General features: G+C 41.3%; 1 protein-coding gene across 2 annotated transcripts in view; it reads left to right on the forward strand.

The window, feature by feature from the left end:
• Positions 1-19,204, forward strand: part of VSNL1 (visinin like 1) — a 112,680-nt gene that overhangs the window by 39,709 nt on the left and 53,767 nt on the right. For both annotated transcript variants that reach the window (XM_017871420.1, XM_017871419.1), the window contains one exon: positions 13,255-13,421. In XM_017871420.1, coding sequence (XP_017726909.1) covers positions 13,260-13,421 — 162 coding nt within the window. In that variant the 5' untranslated portion in view covers positions 13,255-13,259. The remainder of the gene's footprint in view (positions 1-13,254; positions 13,422-19,204) is intronic.

The raw sequence follows: 19,204 nt of genomic DNA on the forward strand, positions 1-19,204 counted from the left end.
TTTTGTTTGTTTTTTGAGACGGAATCTCGCTCTGTCGCCCAGGCTGGAGTGCAGTGGTGCAATCTCGGCTCACTGCAAGCTCCGCCCCCCAGGTTCACGCCATTCTCCTGCCTCAGCCTCCCGAGTAATTGGGACTACAGATGCCCACCACCACACCCAGTTAATTTTTTGTATTTTTAGTAGAGACGGGGTTTCACTGTGTTCGCCAGGATGGTCTCGATCTCTTGACCTCGTAATCTGCCCGTCTTGGCCTCCCAAAGTGCTGGGATTACAGGCTTGAGCCACCGCGCCCAGCCACAAAGTCCATTTCTTTCTATATAGTCTGGGTCTTGTTTTCTTTTCTGACATTGCCTGGAAAGTGCACTAGATTAAGAGCGAGAAACAATTTTACAATTTGCAAACTGCCTCCAGGGTTTGTTCTTACAATGACCTGGGAAATTCGTTGAGGCGGAAACTTTCACAGAACTTGTATAGATGAGAAAACTGAAGTTCAAAGAGGACACAGACTTTTTGCAAAGGTCACACAGGAAAACTGGCAAAGCTGAGACTGAAACCTAGCTCTGGTGCTTTAGGAAAGGTATGAAAGAATCCTGGAAAGGGAACTCTTGTGGTGCTTTCAGTTACAGTCACTCCCTTCACAAACAATGAATTAACAGCAGTATTCTAGGATTCACAGGTAGGTCAAAGACCTTTAGTTCTGAGGCTCATTCCGTTTAGCTCTGGGTGAAGTGATGAATATGGAAGAGAAGCTCAGGAAAACCCTGAGCTGACATCTCAGCACCTTGGAGAAGTTGTGATTGGGAGACACAGCGCTGGGAGTCAGAGTCCCTGACCATCAGAATCTACTGTCACCAAACCTCTCTGAGGCTCAGTTTTGTCTTCCGTAAGATTGATGCTAACAATGCCAAGGTTTACATAAGATGTGAGATAGGAGAGAGCTTTGTAAATGCTAAAGCACTATCCATTACAATGACTTATATTCAAATTCAAAAAATAGAAAATTCAGAAATTCCATAGATCACCACTTCTGCATACCTATGGTTGGATCTAGAGTTGTCCAATGAAGTCCAGAAAGGAATCTACCCAAAGGACAAAGTAAAGATCCAAGAAGCCTTTGGGAACATTCACATCTCTAGTCAACCTTATCTGCTGCCTTTCCAGGAAATAAGGAAATGATTTCCCTGAAGGTAAAACCCACCATTCTGGGACCCCAACCTGAAACTGTTGACCACAAAACCAGCTAATATACTCGGGAAGTTTTCCAGGCCTCCCAAAGGGCTGTATGAGTTTTCTGTGCTTTGATTGGTTCATGGGACCACACCTTTCCCTAAAGCACCAGAGCTAAGTTTCAGTCCAAATTCTACCAGTGTTTTCCCGTGTGACTTTTGCAAAACTCTGTGTCCTCTTTGAACTTCGGTTTTCTCATCTATACAAGTTCTATGAAGGTTTCTGCCTCACCTAATTCACCAGGTCATTGTAAGAACAAACCCAGAGGCAGTTTGCAAATTGTAAAAGTGCTTCTCACTCTTAATCTAGTGCATTTTACAAGCTGCATCAGAAAAGAAAATGAAACACAGATGCTATAAAAAGAAGTGGGCTTTGTTAGGATTTTATTAGTTTGGTGAATGAAAGACACTTTGTGCATTTATTTGTTTGCTGAAATAAGAACATTTGCATATATTTCTGCTTATAAATGTTATATGCTCATTATAAAGAGTTCAGAAAGATATTAACGAGAGAGTGAAATGCCACCATTATACCACCAGCAGTTATAACCACTGTTAAGATTTTGATATAAATTATGAACTGATCAAACTTCCTGTGCACACAAGCTCAAGCGACTGTGTGTATAAAGCAAAAGCAAGTGGTGCTACACTTACTGTTTTGTGACCTGCATTTTTCACTTAACAATTTATTACAATATTATCTCTCCTTTTTTCTTTCATTTTTATTCCTAAAGTGCGGCTTATGTTAATCGTATTCCTCAGATCATGGCTCAATATCAACATTGTTTATATAAAGTCCTTCTTGTGTTTTCTCATATAGTTTTAATTTACCCTTTGTTTGCTATATTCATTTCCATTCCCTTCCTCCATTATATTGTATTTAATGTATGTCCTCAGGTAAGGGTTTATCCTTGAAAATATACAGTTTATTTGTATACTTATGTGTTTTCACTTAAATAAATGACATTGAGTCAATATCCTCCATATCAATCAATGTAGATATACATTATCACTTTTAATGGCTTCATAATTTCCATTCGTTGCTCTAAAAAAATTTATTTAGCCAGTTTCCTCTGATGGACCTTTAGGTAGTTGTTATAAGTGGTTTTTAAAAATGTTTTAAACAATGCTGGGGTAAACACCCTTTGTATGTATGTCTCAGCAGCCTTGTGTCATTATTTCCTTGAGATAATTTCGAGGGACCACTTTTTAAAATATTCTCTACCCAATCTCTCAAAGAAACTTTGTTATTGGTTTCCTAGAAAGAAGCATGTTCTCTCTCTCTCCCTCATGACACTGCTTTTCTCTCCCTAATGGCACTTAGTGCAGTCATCTTTAAGCTTTGTTGCATAGGTTATCTCTTATCACTCAACTGATAAGCTCTAGCTGTTAATGGGAGGGACTATATGGTAATTAATTAATTCAACAACATTTCCTGGGTATCTGTTCAGCAGTGGGCTCTGAACTAGTGCTGAGGTGAACTGGACAATCACCTACCCTTGAGGAACCCCCATCTGTGAGATGGGAGACACGGAATACAGATACTACTGTGGCAGGTGATGCAGTAACAGCAGTTGTGCAATGTGCAAAAGAAGAAGTAGCCAGACAGTGAAGTCACTGAAAATGAGGTGCCTCCTCTATATCTTGAAATATCAGTGGGAGTTCACTAGAGAACCAACGTGTAGCTAATGAGAACTGCCCTCAGAGCAAAAGGAACAGCAAAAGGAAACACAGAGAAGTTTGGCATGATATTAGGAAGTTGGAGCATAGGTGAGAACATGAGGAGAGAGGAAACTGAAGAAGTGCCGGGAGGGGCGAAGGGAGGGAGGAAGGTGGGAGGCTGGAGGGAAAGGATAGGCCCAAGTGCACAGGTCTGAGAAGCCATGCTGACAGTTGGAATTCAGAGTGAGGATAATGAGAGACCACTGAAGGCTTTAAGCAGGGCAGTGACATGACTGGGTTTTGTGTTTTAGAAAAGTTATTCCAGCTGTGATAGTATGGAAAATGTAATTCAGGCGGGCAAGACTGTAGATGGGGAAGCAAGTTAGAAAGCTATTTTACTACTCAAAGTGATAGGATAATAGCCTGAACCAAAGTACTGGCAACAGAGAAAAGTAGATGGAATCAAGAGTTAAAAAGTAGAATCTACCAACTTCTTAACTTGTTGATAGGTTACATATAGAAACATGAAATAGAGAAATTCAGAATGATGCCCAGACTCTGCATGGAACCTTGAGAAGATGGCAGGGCCACTTACTCAGAGAGGAACAAAGAATAAAAGGATGTTTTAGGAGAAAAAGGAGGACCAATTCATGTTTGCATAGTATGTGGAGTTTGATGTGGTTGTAGAATACAATGGTGGAAGTGTCTAGCAGGCAGATAAATACCTTATCTAGTATTCCCAATTTTTTTTTTAAGATCTCCCCTAAAGACCTGGAAAGACCTGATCTAAAGAAAAATTTGGGAATCATATGATGATACTGAGTAAAAGTTTGCTGAATAAATGAATGATTTGACTCATTTTCAGCTCATGTTTCCTTCAACTAGAACATTTTACTTCATAAAGTCACCTTCATACGAGAATTTCAAAGTTGTTTTTAAGACTAACCAACATGAATTAAAGTATCTTTTTAGAATTACTGTAGAGATAACAACTTGGGAACATGGTGAGTGCAAATGGATCTCAGAGAGGAAAGAGCACCACCCTGATAGTCAGAAGATGAGTGAGTTGGGAGTTGACTACTATTGGTAGACACTGGTGCATGCCACTCACCCCCTCCCCCAAATATTCAAGTTCTCTGAATGCAAAGACAGGGGTTGCATTCCTGATGCTGAAGGCCTAACCCTGTGACAGGGAATGTGCAGGTGAAGCGGGACACTCCAGGTCTGCTCTTCTCTCTCGGCAGTTCCCTGCTGTTCTCAGATAAGGGCCACAGTGCCTCCCCACTGGGACTTGGCAGCACAACCTAGAACACAATCTGTTGGACAGAAGGCTGTGATTATTAATGAAAGCATTTCCTCTGTTACCTCACAGAACTAAGTGAGGTTATAACACTGCCAAAGATGGCCCATTTCCTTTCATAGAAACCATTTCTCAGAAATACATAGAATGGTCAGAGACAGGACACATAGGGAAGTAAAAATAAGATGCAGAAAAGTGGTGACTGCTTGAAACACTCCCAGATGAAAGGTTACTAGCTATTAATCAGCTCACACTTCTGTTCAGTGGGTGAGCAAGAAATTGGATGGAAACTTCTCTCAATGGTCAATGCTTAGTTGGGGCTGTGAGGTCATCAGATGACTTTCCTCAGTCAAGTCAGATATGATACACTTTTATGTAAAGGGAGGAGAATCAACAAGGCCACAGTAAAATTCCCTGTGTTTCACAATTTGTGTACTTCTGTTTACATGTGCCAGGCTTGGTGTCATGTATTGAGGTTAGGATGACTCCTGTTGTCTAGGCCTGAGTCTTGAACTGTCCCCCTCTCCATCTTCTGGAGCAGCCCAGTTGGCTGGGTCCTGTGATGAGGATAATAATAGTTACTGTTTTTTGGACACCTGCCTCATAGAAGGCACTGTTGGAAAAAAATCAGCATTATCTCATTTATCCTCACAACAACGCTTTGAGCAAATAACATTATTTTCATTCGAAAAATGGGAAGATTGAGGTTCCAGTGGGCTAATTAACTTATCAAAATTCATGCACCTTGTATTAAGCAGGAGCATCATTTGACCCTAGGTCTGACTCCAGCACACAGTTTTTTTTCCCTACTATGTTATGTCCAGTTGAAAATAAAAGAGGCATCAGAACCTGACAAAAAGAAGGAAATCCACAAAATGGGATACAAGGGAAACTGAGTCTGAGTAGAAACTTTTCCAAAGTCATAGACTAGCACCTAGGTATCAAGTATGGCTTGGGTCTAAGTCATACTTCCCAGGCACTCAAGAAATGTTCTTTGTGCCTTGGAAAGGAGGAAGAAGATGGCAGTTGTATCTGACACCCAAGGGCTGATTATGCCATTTTGACCCTTTGCAGATCAGAGTCCCTGGGCATCTGGTCCCCAAGTTTCCAGGTGGGTTTTAGCTTGAGACCACCTAGTGAGAGCCAAAGACCAATGTCCGCTGGCAGCACCTAGCCTAGAGTCAGGGATATACCATTTGGCCAAGGCTCCAGAGCCACTTCAGGCTCTCAGCCCCTGCCCTGTAGAAAGACAGCTCAGGTGGGAAATTCACTGGGAGCAGCTGGGGCAGACCTACGGAGGGAGTCCACTCCTCACACCCTACTCACATGAGAAGACATGATTCTGTAGGGCTTAGGACCTTCAGCCTGTCTCCATACCCAAGGATTAGAGGCCTGGGCACTGCAGCAGGCCTGAGTCTTATTGTTGAGACTTGGTAGCCAGGGTAGGGCTAGGCTCTGTTACTAACTTGCTAATTCTGGCATAAGTCCCCTAGCCTCCTTGGGCCTCCTCTAGAAAACAAAGAGGTTGGATCAGATGATTGATCCCTGGGGCCCACTTCTGCTTTCACCTTCAGGTGTTTATTATACTTTGGCAAACAGAACTCTTGGTACCCGCCCTAACATTGCTACTGCCACTGCTGTCAAAATATTTTACCTCACTTACTACATATCAAAAACATACTTTTGCCTTATCTTGAGTCCCCAGGGATGCAGTCTGTGGCCCCCACCTGTTTCATGCTTATGGGGTGAAACCTCAGCTATAATTCCATGAGATTCAGGTTTTGAGGTAATGTCATCAGAGGATGCTGTAAGAAAGGATTTCTCTTCTTTCCAGAAGCTACTTTGGTCCCCAGACACAGCATGAAATGCCAGCTTGTGGTCCACAGCCTCCCTGCCCACTGGGAAATGCTGCTGGGGGCTTGTGAGTACTTGGCTTCTGGAGGACGAAGAAGAGGGGAACACAAAGAGCCATAGTGTCAGATATTTGGCTTTATTATTAAAAAAAAAAAACAAAGAAACAAAAAAACCCATAGCATATGCTGGGTAATTTTGAAGCATGGTTTCCAAGGCTGTTTTTAACAGTCTCTGGAAACTAGCAATCCGATGTCAGTTGTTTATAGGATCCAAGCGAGTGGTGCTGGGGGTTGTTTCAACATCCTTGCACAGAGATAAACATGGATAGTGGTTTACAAGCTTTGAGTGTGAGACACAGGGACAGCATGCTGTGGGGGTGGGGAGTGGGGGACACCTATCCGTAATGGGGATGGGCTTCTCATCCCAGCTCTGCCATCAGCTGCCCATGTGATCTGGGAAAATTCATCACCTTCCTGAGCCTCAAACTCTCCAACCTAAAACCAGAGGGCTTAAAGCAGAGGAGCCCACAGGCAAATCTTTTCAAGCTGTGGTCTTCCCTTGTGTGATCTTGGAATTCTTTTTTTTTTTTTTTTTTTTTTTTGAGGTAGAGTTTCACTCTTGTCACCCAGGCTGGAGTGCAATGGTGCAATCTTGGCTCACTGCAATCTTCTCCACCTCCCCTGGTTCAAGCAATTCTCCTGTCTCAGCCTCTCCAGTAGCTGGGATTACAGGTGCCTACCACCACACCTGGCTAATTTTTATATTTTCAGTAGAGACAGGGTTTCACCATGTTGGCCAGGCTGGTCTCAAACTCCTGACCTCAGGTGATCTGCCCACCTCAGCCTCCCGAAGCGCTGGGATTACAGGCATAAGCCACTGCGGCCAGCCAATTTTGGAATTCTTAATGCTAGTCCCCAGTACAAGGAGCTTGAAACCACATCAGGAATGCCAGATGGGGGAAGTGAGGAATCAAGGAAACCCTGGGTTCTGTCTGTGCTGGTTTGGGGTGTACTCCTTAGATCATGTACTTTGATTTTTATTCATACTTTCCAGCAGCATTTCCCAAGTTGACTCATGATCATATTCCCCTGAGTTGCTTGTTAAATGTACAGATTTCCCTACAAGGGATCAACCCACTAAGCTGTATTTTTAAGGAAGAACCAAGGGTGATTCTTGTATTCAGACAAGTTTAGGAAAGACTGCTTAAGAGTTTTCACCTGGGGACCAGTGAAAGATGAAGGTGCCTGATTTGGTCAGTATTTGTCTATTTGTCTGTCCTCTGTGCTCTGTAGCTCTCTGCTATGAGTATTCATTTCATCATGCTTCATATTACAAGACTTGTAAATGTCTCCGGCACCCAGATCTGAGCCCTTTAAGATCGGTACCACATTTGTTGTTTATATCCCACCTTACCTAGCACAGAACTTTTCTCCTAGAAGATTCTTTTTTTTTTTTTTTTTTTTTTTTTTGAGACGGAGTCTTGCTCTGTCGCCCAGGCTGGAGTGCAGTGGCCGGATCTCAGCTCACTGCAAGCTCCGCCTCCCGGGTTCACGCCATTTCTCCTGCCTCAGCCTCCGGAGTAGCTGGGACTACAGGCGCCCGCCACCTTGCCCGGCTAGTTTTTTTGTATTTTTTAGTAGAGACGGGGTTTCACTGTGTTAGCCAGGATGGTCTTGATCTCCTGACCTCGTGATCCGCCCGTCTCGGCCTCCCAAAGTGCTGGGATTACAGGCTTGAGCCACCGCGCCCGGCCCTCTCCTAGAAGATTCTTACAAACATCTGCCAAACTTAGTTGTGCAGAGAGTTTTCTACCTGATTCCATCAAGTTAATTATGCCATGGATCATTAATGACCCCAAACCACAATATCAAATACAAGGAAAAGAGAAGAGTAGTAAGAGTTGGCAGAGAAGTATCATGGAGAAAACAGGATTGGAATGGAGCCTTGCAGCAGGAGTAAGATTTAGATAGATGGGGAAAAAAAGCACAAGGGGCATTCCAGGCAGGAGTCTAAGCATGAGAAGGCCAGTCTCTACAAAGGCCATTGTTTCAGGATATGAGTGAAGAGCCTAGGGCCCAAAGAAAAGATTTATTCAAGACTGACCCAAGTAATCTGTCACTGACCAGCCCATTGCAGCCTCTTTCCATACTTGCATTACATGCAGTTTTCCAACCTAGGTCCCTAAAACCCTTTCTTCCTTTGCTCTGGGCCCTATTTCCAAGGTTGTTTTCCCACTACTGTGTTTATCCTGCTATGTATTTGCACATGTAGTGGTACTGCTCCATTTTAGCCACTCAGTCTTTATTTAAATGAATCTTGCTAAGATTCAGCCAGGCTGATTGCTAGATTACCTGGGAGGAGCTGGGTATGCAGTTCTGTGTGCCTCTTCTTATTCAACAGGCCCTGGTATGTCCTGGAAGACTGGATTTAGATACAGTGAGTAAGAGACAAGCTGAGGGCAACACACAGACACACACACACACCCCACACACATATATTATATATATATATTTTGTTGTTGTCGTTGTTGTTTAAATCCTCTTTAATACCCATAGGGCTTATGGAAAAAAGATGCTCATGGGTGCTTCTTGGCTCCCTCGTAGGCCCTTTCCTCATCCACAAAGTTCTCCGATCCTCTTCTAAGAGCATTCTTAAATCCTCAGCCTCTTCTGCTCTGGAACCTCCTATCAAGACAGGGCAGGAAATGGATGAGAGACGAGCAAAACTCAAGACAGGAAAACTACTTCTCCAGTTGGGAAGTAGTTGCAGTATCCTTGAGATGATCCCGCGAGTGAGAGAAGACGATGGCCTCTATTAGGAAAGCAGTGGGGTGCGAGAGAACTGCGTGCATTCTTTGCTAAGCCCTTACTAGCTGGTTTAGCTAGGGTAAATTACTTAATCTCTCTGGCCTTCAAAGTTCTCGTCAGTAAAAGGAAACAATCGTAATCTCTTTTAACAGAGTTTTAAAAAATGCTTTTTTTAATGCTATAAAAAAAAGGGTCAATAGTTTATATGGGTCAATGTTGTTGCACAAAAGCCTTTTGTAAATTAGTGTACAAAAGTGCCATCTTCTCTGGGCATCATTTGCCATTAAGTGAAGCTGCGCTTTCGTCCACAAGGGCTCTATCATTTGAAGTTCTCTTGTCCATCAAAGCCCTTCCACCAGTCCTGTTTTGTGCCTAGCACTGAACTTCTCTCTATGACAACACAAGCAGTGAGAAATTCTTTTGGTTTGGGGATGGGCTGGCTTTAATATTATAGCTTGAAACCCCAGCTTAAAAGTAATACACTCCAGTTTCTGTCCCCTCCCTTCTTCAGTAACAAACACTTAAATGCTGATGGGTTCTCAGGTCAAGAATCCACAGAGCTCGCATGTGTTGAGACAAGCCAATAGGAAGTCTGACTCATATTTTCATATTTACAAAACTTATGTGGCAAATCAGTGAATGATAGAGTTGGAAAGGCCTTAAAGATCATCTGGTCCAACTCCTTATTTTTTAAATGGGGAAATGGAGTAACTAGGAAAGAAAGGATCTTGGCCAAGATCACAGAGTAAGTTAGAGACAGAGCCAGCCTGCTTCCCCCTCACATGGTGTAGGGGAATCTTTATTGGGAATGTGATAAAATGTACTGTTTGTGCTCTTTCTGTTATGTTGGTCCCATAATGAAAGATACTGCTTGGCCCATATCACTGCAGCCTAGAGCAGAAGGACCATAGGTGGAGAGTATTAATCTAACTGCATTTTCATTCATTTATCACACATTACTAAACACCATCTTTACATCAGTTACTGAAGATACTGAGATAAAAGACATGGGTCCCACCTGCAAGGTATTGAAAATTTAATGATGAAGACAAACTCCAAGGGGGGCGCTGAATATTTTCCATGCAGTTAAATGAAATATTTATCCCATCTGCCAACTGCATTTTGTATTTATACTTGTGAATGCATTGACTCTCCTTCATATATAGATTATGAGACATTTTCTCAGGAAAAAAATATACCAAATATCTCAGACCCTTTATTTATCCATGTCCTCAAGAAATATTATTTGAGCACCTAATAGGAGTTACCAAGAGGCAAAAATAAATAAATAACAGTCCTCTCTCTCAAGAAACTGCAATAACAATCCAGTAGAGAAATACATAATGATCATGGAAGCTTTTATAAGGAAAGGGAGATACCTAAGAGAATGGGTGCCTAAGTTTGCCATGGAGAATCCACAAAGGTTTCATGGAGGAGGTGGTGTGTAAATTGAAACTACTTAAAGAAGGGGAAGAAGTCTGCTGAGCAGAAAATAGGGGAAAGTTATTCTAGGAGAAGAGAACAGCATATGCAGAGCCATGGAAGTATGGAAGCATGCAATCCTGGAACCTATGATAGTTCATAATCACTGACACATGAGAAAAAACAGATTGGCAGAAAATGAGGATATAAGTAGGCAGGACCTGAGCCACGCTAAGGAGATGAGGTTGTATCATGGAGACTAAGGAGAAGTACAGAGGGTTTTTGAGAGTAGCTCAATGAGGTTTGTATTCTGGAAATACACTCAGGCAGCTTGCAGAGGGAGGGTGGCTGGAGTCAGGTAGCACAGTGGGGAGGCCAATCTTTAATCCAGGCAAGACCTGATGAGGCCTATGAGGGCAGAGGCAATGCCATTCTGAGCCAGGCGGGAACCTGACTTTCTGTATGATTCAACCATTGCCAGACACACCTGAGTGATGGTGCAGACCCATACAAGAAGCATGAAGTTATGCACTTGAGTCTCCAAACTGTGCTTCACGGTTCTGACATTATTTCCTGTATGTGTAATAGACTGCCCTCTCCCAAGTCAACTGGAACAGTTTAAGACATCACAAGTGACCCATGGAGAAGCCAAGCCTCCTTGCCTGACAAAGAAGCTCATACGTCATTGAACTTATAAAGGCACTTGGGGGGTGGTGGTTTTTAATACAAAAGTCACTCCTGAGCTTGTGGTTTGGTAAATTTAAGTCTTTTACAAACGAGGCAGCCAGGATGGCAAAATGATCCTTTTTCATCCCTTCTAGGCACTAATTCAGTTATCTGAAACCTTCCTGTTTTGCTCTTCCTGTTCCTTCTCCTGAAATGCCTTTCATCCACCAGCCTGTCTATGTTTGGACATTGGAGTCTTATAGATCCAGGTTCAAATTCTAGCTCTGCCATGCATTAATTATATGCTCTTATACAAGTTACCATAAGTGTTCTGAGCCTCAGGGAGCTCCCCTAATCCTGATTGCTCAGTGATTGCTGAGCAGGAGATGAAGTTTGTGAGGTGTTCCATTAAGTGCCTTCTCCCTCGCCAGCACTCAGTATTAAGTAGCTATTTTTCTTAGGTGAGATTCTAGTTTAAGAATGAAGGTTTGTAATTCTCTACCAAAAAAACCACAGTGAAGTACTGAAAGTTTTCGCAAGACATCTTTTGATTTTCAGGATAACCATGAATTAGAGTTTTCTTACCCACATTAATTAAACCTGACACCTGAGTACTCACTTGAGTTCCACACCCAGCTGTGGAATTCCACAGTAACTTATAATTAAGAGATAGTTGCTAATAAGAGATGTGGAACTTGAAATTCAGAGAAATAAGTAGAGAAACACCATGACAAAGGGCAGAGTTGCTGATACTGGGCCCTTTCCTCATGCTGAAGAGTTTGGAGGGTAAACGGCCGTCTTAATGGTGTCATCTGACTGCATTTTGTGCTGCTGAGATCGTGCTGACTGGAAATTTCCCTGGAAGTAGCAAGGGTGGTTTAGTTTCATTGCAGTGAAAGAATTGGCCAGTGTTGGGGCAGGTTACTGACAATGGGTGTGGAATCTGTTTTAGGAGAAGTTAAAAAATAATAACAATAAAGTATGCGATGAGATTACCCCTTCCGGGCTATTGCAAGTGTAGACGTGCCTGCAGCCTGAAAGAGAGTTTGTCTCAAGCACAGTGAAGGACTGGGTTCACTTGGGTAATTCTTCAACCCTAACTCAGTCTCTTCTAACTGGATTTGAAAGATCTTCTGGCACTTTCCTGATTCTGGAAATTTTCCAATTTTCAAGTTTAACTTGACTTTTTAAATCAACCTGGGGTTAATTTATGTTTTAATTATTTTATTATTATTATTAGCAATAGTTTTATTGTTTATTATTTATTATAAAGCAACATTAAAGAGAAAATTTTAAAATTATCTTTAATTTTCCTCAACAATTATATTAATTTTGGAATTTTTTGGCCTTTGTTTACCTACTTATTTCTTAATTAGCCATCACCATGAATCTGAAAGAGCTTTATTATTGTGTCTGCTTTATTAATGAATAAGTTTAAGATAATGCAGTTGATTAATGTTGCCCTAAGTAACACATATAGTAAGTGACCAAATCAGGAAGAAAAATCAGGAATTATCTCAAGCCTGCTCTGTCTCCCTACTTCCTGCTGTGATGTTGGCCACACAACCTGGTGCTTAATGGATATATGTAACATTATCTTATGCACTATTACTTTAACTCAAAATCAGAAATAATAGCAGTCTGGAATAACATCAGCAAAAACTCCCCAACCAATCCCTAGAAGAAAATCATCAAGATATTGTCAACTCTGAAGACAATATTGTAGGAAGTATCTAATTATGAGAGGAGAAACAGAGAATTAATGTGACTAATAGAAATGAGCTGTTTTTATTGGGGAAAAAAGCTCCAACTTGAACTAAACCAACTGAGACTCCTTAATATTGCTGATCGGATATTCCAAGCCACTTATTGATCATTTAGTTATAAAGTCTTCTCATTGTTCTTGTCAGTAATCCCATTGAGTATCCCATTAAACTAAATGTAGAGTTAAACACCTGGAAAACAAGTGTTCATAAAGTGTAATTTGTAGAAGGAAAAGAAAAACAACTTCCATATGCTTACTATGAATAGCATAAAAAGGGATGGTTGCCTTCCATTTGGGAGTCAACACCATATGAAAGATGACACAATGAGGTGAAGAGTGAACCCTACAGCCCTTGGAACTGTCAGAAGAGTCTATTTCACTCATATATTTTCTAGAATACCAAGTAGAAGGAGGCAGACTTGGGGAGATATGGATCAGCCACACTGGAGAGAGTTCCAACCATGGGACTGCTCAGAACTCTAGCTTGGCTCCTAACCAAGTTTGAAATGATCACAGCCACAGTGCTAATTGAATTAATTTGCTTTTCTTCAGGCAGGATGGGGAAGCAGAATAGCAAACTGGCCCCTGAAGTGATGGAGGACCTGGTGAAAAGCACAGAATTTAATGAGCATGAACTCAAGCAGTGGTACAAAGGATTTCTCAAGGACTGTCCAAGTGGGAGGCTGAATCTCGAGGAATTTCAGCAGCTCTATGTGAAGGTAAGTTGTTTTTCAACCTTATTTTTATTCCTTAGGCCAGAACTATGGCCTTCATGAAATGTACCCTCACATGGAATTATAACTCTAAGTAGCCAGCTTGTTTCAATTGGCTGTTTTCCATTCAGAAAGAAAATTAACATTTAAAATGCAAATGTATATATGTTGTTCCCAAAATAAGCAATTTCTGAACAAAAAGAGTAATTGTTAAATCAAAGCGCTGAATAGAGCTCAAGGAATGACAGCATCTGGTGAAAGAACCATAAAAAGCTCAGAGAAGAGTGTTTACTGATAATTATTGACAGTTTGCTAATTATAACATTGTTTGTCCTGTTAAAGGTAGGTGTACTTCTCCCAGTTAAAGAAAAAGTACACAAGATGGCTTTTTCCCTCTCTTTTTTTACCAAAAAAGATGCTCCTGTATCCAGATAAGAACCCAGATTCCCACAACAGCACATTTAGAAAGGGGGAGGTGGGGTGTAGCATACCTCTGGGCAGCAATGTCTACAACATGGACTCATAACTCAACACTGTACACTGCTCAGAAACTAACCTTTCCCTGAACATTACACAGAACAGTCCCATAAATGGTACAATTTCTACTGCAGTAGTATTGTTTTGGCTTGTCTGAGTCTACAAGTTGTATTGGTTCTAGACTGGGCTGATCTAAGACATTCCATTTCATGTATACTTATGTAATGTTACACAAGTAAAAGAAATACATTTTTAAAACTTTGTCTGATTAAAACACCAAATAGAAAAATATTGCTTTATATCATTTAATTAGCAAATGTTGATTTGAGCAATATTGAATCACCCAGATGTATAAATGTGTATGTGAAATGATTATATAAAACATTAAGCATTATCATTATCTCCTGAAACTGAACATTTCCCGTAACCTATGATCCAGCAATTCCATTCTTGAACTGTACAAGAAGGGGCATGTGTAAGAATGCTCATAGCTGCACTATTAACAATGGCAAAACTGGAAAACAACCCAAGTGCCCATCAAAGGGAAAGTGGAAAATAAACAGTGGTATATTTGAACAATATAACATTATACAGCAGTCAAAATAGTTGAACTGCAGCAACACTAAGACATTAAAAAAGCAAGTCTCAAAAGATTCGAAAGTAAATACAAATTTTAAAAAATACACTTTATAGGATTACCAATAAATGCAATAAAATCATATAAAAAGGAAAGCGGGGAAGTGATGAACACAAGATTGAAATGAATAGTCACTTCAAGTGGGGAAGACCAAGGGTTGGGATGGGGGTATGGCCATGTGGTTAGATATATATTGTGTTCAAAGTCATAGCTGTTGCAATTGTTTATTGCATCATTAAAAGCTCACTAATCAACAGAATAAATAGTGTGCATTTTATACGATTACTGTGACATTTCTAAGAAGATCTGGGTAATCAATTATTAGCATGCCAAGATCCTTTCTATAGAAATGCTGAGAAGGTGCATCTATTACTCAATTGATGTCCATTGCTTTTGCAGAGAAGCATGTATTTCCTAGATAGCCATACTACTCTCCCTAGTTTTCAATGTCACATCTTCTATTTTATTACCTAGGGGCTAGTCCATGCCTCGGAACTGTCTCTATTTCTCAACCCCAAGGAAAGTACAGACACACAAGATTTGTCAAAGTCACTTTCATATCACTAAAGGCCATGCAAGCTGTCACCTGATAATTAAGAGAGCTCTGTGTGCCACATTCCTCACTATTTGTTTAAAATGAGAGGGGTATTGCCTTTGAAGAAATAGTTGAAATGCAGGAAATGAGGTATTTTATTTACACACTGGAAGTACGTAGCACTGAAAAAGCACCAGCCTCAAGGTGAGGGGTCGTGTAAACATTAAGCACGCCTCAGCGTTTTATGGTACAACTGATGTATATGCACCAAAATTATCTCCCACCTCCCCATCTCACTCTTAGAGTGGGTTTTTTATTCCAGGAGGGGAATATATGACTTTCTGAACTTAGGTCTATATTTTTGGCAACCTCTTATTCCAACTCAGCCTGTACGCTTATATCAAATAGAAAGCAGGCAGTCTTTTTCTCCTTCTAGAGTTGTCCAAGGACAGAAAAAAACCACAGCAGAAATATGCCACGTACACAGAAAAAAAGAAAGGCAGATCTGATAAGCTGGAAAGGAGAAGCATGGAAAAAGATGTGGATTATGTAATAGGCCCAGAAGATGGGCTGATGAGAAAAAGCTTATTTCAATGCTTCTGGAAAAACATGCAAATATTCAGCAAGACACACTCATTATCTTGGTGAATAGGCACATTCAGTGATTCCTTCTATCTTTGGTGCAGAGACTGAGACATCCCGGGATGCAACTGAGGGAGCAAAGCTGACTGCAGCCTCTGCCCTCCTGTGTGTGCAGTCAGTCTCGCACATCCCCTCTTGCTACTTGACCCATTTCCCTTTCCAGGGGGAAGTCACCTCGGTTGCTAAAGAACAAGTTCTAATGAGTGTTTAAGGAGGAGCAGGATAACGGGAGTGGCTCCACTGCAAGGCCAGGGGCCACAGTCTCCCGACTTTAGAAGCCCTTGCATCCCAAATGTGAAAGAACTCCTTCAGCAGATATATGTTTAAAAGCATTTAAAACTGAGGTTTAGAAAAATGAGGCAATTTGCCCAGCATCACAAACTGAATGTGGAACAGACTTCAAAGACAGGAATGCTGACTCCCACTGCAGCACACAGCTCTGCCTCTCCGCCAAACTCCCAGGGCAGCTCCTCATTAACCCCCTCCAGCCCATCCACCATACAGCTGCTGGAGTGAAATTTGTAAAACACAGATCTGAACATGGTCCCTCCCACCTAGATGCAGGCTTCACTCTTTAGTCATGTAGACACAGTCACCTCATTTCAATCGATGTAAGACCCAGCGGCTAGCACAGGGCCTGCCACAGAGCAAGTGTGGGTAAGCATTTCTTGCCTGAACGTAGTAAGTGCTGGCTGTGCATCTCCTTCTCAGGCAGCCTGGTGATGGAGGCATATAAAAGTGACTATGGGACAGTCCTCTCTGCCCTCCTGAATTTCATAGGCAAGTTGGAAAGGTGTGATTCACCACAATGTAAGCTGTAATGACAGAAATGTTTGGTGGTAGGGCAAGAGTAGAAAGCACAGAGGTTGATTTCAAAATGGAATATTAAAACAAGAAGTTAATTAATGCAGTGATGAGAGGAAAACTTTTCTGTCAGCCTTTTAGAAAACAAAATGTCCCCTAGTAGATAGCTCTTTCCTTTTTCAAGCTTACTGCCTGTTATCAGCTGTTATTCCCCCAAATTCATATGTTGAAGTCTTAACCCCCAATATCTCAGAATGGGACTGTCTTTGCAGACAGATCCTTTACAGTGATAATAAAGTTAAATGAGGTCATGAGAGTGAGCCCTAATCCAGTGTGACGTGTCATTAGAAGAGGAAGTTTGGACACAGAGACATACACAGGGAAGGCCACGGGAAGACATAGGGAGAAGATGGCCATCATCTGCCAGCCAGAGAGAGAAGCTGCATTTATTGGTAATCCTATGAAGTGTATTTTTTTAAATTTGTATTTACTTTCGAATCTTTTGAGACTTGCTTTTTTAATGTCTTAGTGTTGCTACAGTTCAACTATTTTGACCGCTGTATAATGTTATATTGTTCAAATATACCACTGTTTATTTTCCACTTTCCCTTTGATGGGCACTGGGGTTGTCAACACATTCTCTTGGACTTCCAGTTCCCAGAACTGTGAGAGAATAAATATCTTGATTTAAGTCCCCCCAGTCTGTGGTGCTTTGTTATGGCAGCCTGAGCAAATGAATATAATTCTTATTCCTTCTCTGTTGTCACATGCGTTCTCTGCACCCTCCACATCTGGTGGAAAGATGCCTTCTGCCCTGGATGTCTGGAACTCCCTGCACACATAGGGATTTCTCTGTCTCTGGCCACAGAAGTTATAGCAGATGTTTCATCATCCCCACCACAGCACTGCTGCTGATAGGTTGGGAAGAAAGCATTTGCATTTTGTCACCAAGAACCAAGTACCTGATCACCTCCCATGGAAATTTCCTATTTTCAACAGTCATTTTGATTGCCAATCCATCACAAATTAAGATGAGCAGTTTGCAATTTTAACTGTATTTTCACAGAATTGGCTGCAGTTTAATGAGAAAATCAACCCAGGGGAAGAGCAAGCAAGTGTGTAGGGAAGAAGTGTCTCCATCCCAGGGTCCTCTTCCTTGGAGAGCAGGTGCCTTTGCTATTTTGCTTAGCCACTATGACATCAAAACCAAAGATATCAAGAAACAAACCTAGAGGAATCCAGCAAAGAGCCCTAAGTGGATTTTAATTTATGTTTGGAGTTTGACTTTCAAGATTATTTTCATCAGGAAACATTTGGGTTTGGTTTAGGTTCAGTTGAAAAGTCAGTCACAGAGTTGTTTAAAAAAATGGGATTTGGAATCTGACAGATGTGAGAGTCATTCCTAGCTGTCTTACATTTACCAAATCTCTGCCGGTTTGAATTTGTTTCGCTGTCTATAAGGTGAAAATAATAAGGCCTGTTTTATCACCTCATACAGTGGAGTCCCAAAGGAAAGAAGGGAAATGAAAACTATTTATGGCCTATCAAAAGTTGTGTTTGCTGTCCTGATTGACGATCCTCTCATTTACACTTACAGAGCCAGGATGAAAATAGGTTTCATTTCACAGGCCATGTATGATGGCAGCACCAAATGGTGCACAGAAGAGGGTGAGAGGATCTATGAAATTTCAATAGGAAAATGTGCTGTAGTCAAATTGTGATGTCTACCATGTATTCTGGTGGGTTTGGGGGATTCTTAGACACTGAACTCTGTGTCCCTTAAGCACAAACCCTTCCCCAGCTCCCTGCTGCCAGATAGGATGAAGATGGCACTTAAGGCCTTCTTTACCCATTTCCTACCAATCTCTCTGTGTCCTGATCCTCATGCCCCTCCTCCAGATAGGAGACTTCTTTCCTCAATTCGATGGCTTATTATTTTGCAGATGAGAGGAGAGGTCCTCAGAGGCCACTGAGTACCCAAGGGTTGTTCTGTTGGGCCCTGGCCCACCTCTCCTGAGCCTCAGCTTGTGTCATCGCTCCAAGTTTTCTTCTTAGAAAAGTCTTAGGCCACTGACAGGTGCACCTGAGACAGGTCAGAGAGCCCTAGAGTCCAATTTGATCATTGTTGATTTAATAGTTTGAATTTTAATAAAATATATTTGCATATAACAAAAGGGTTCCTACCAAGTCATTCCCTGTCCCTCTAGGTGGTCATTTCCTGAGGAGTTTCTGTAATTTGGTCATTAGAAAATGCGCTTCCAGCTTTTCTAGCTAAGAGCAGGCTTGTCCATTGCTTCATTCATTCACTTGAGACCCATTTTCTCTGTGCTTTCTGTGGGACAGACAGTTTGTTGGGCATTGCCCTCAATTGCTCTGAGCAAGCTCAGAGCCTGGAGGAATTGGTGTATCTTATTTTTGAGTAATGCTTTTCACTTCACCAAACCATCTATATTTTTACAACAAAATATACTGGTGAAATTCCCTTCAATAAGAAATTTTCCAGGCCTAAGGCATTGAAAACACAAGTTTACTCACCAAAATTTTGTTGATACAGCTACCCAGGAATATGTATTACAACAAAATAAGAATAAATACTACTATAGGACTAGTACCTAAATATTTGATGGTAAAAATCTTTTAATAGAATAAGAAATATTTTTCTAGTTAATAAGATATTATGAAAATATTCCATAA

Source organism: Rhinopithecus bieti, unplaced genomic scaffold, assembly GCF_001698545.2.
Source record: "Rhinopithecus bieti isolate Rb0 unplaced genomic scaffold, ASM169854v2 scaffold_4781, whole genome shotgun sequence".
Lineage (NCBI taxonomy): Eukaryota > Metazoa > Chordata > Mammalia > Primates > Cercopithecidae > Rhinopithecus > Rhinopithecus bieti.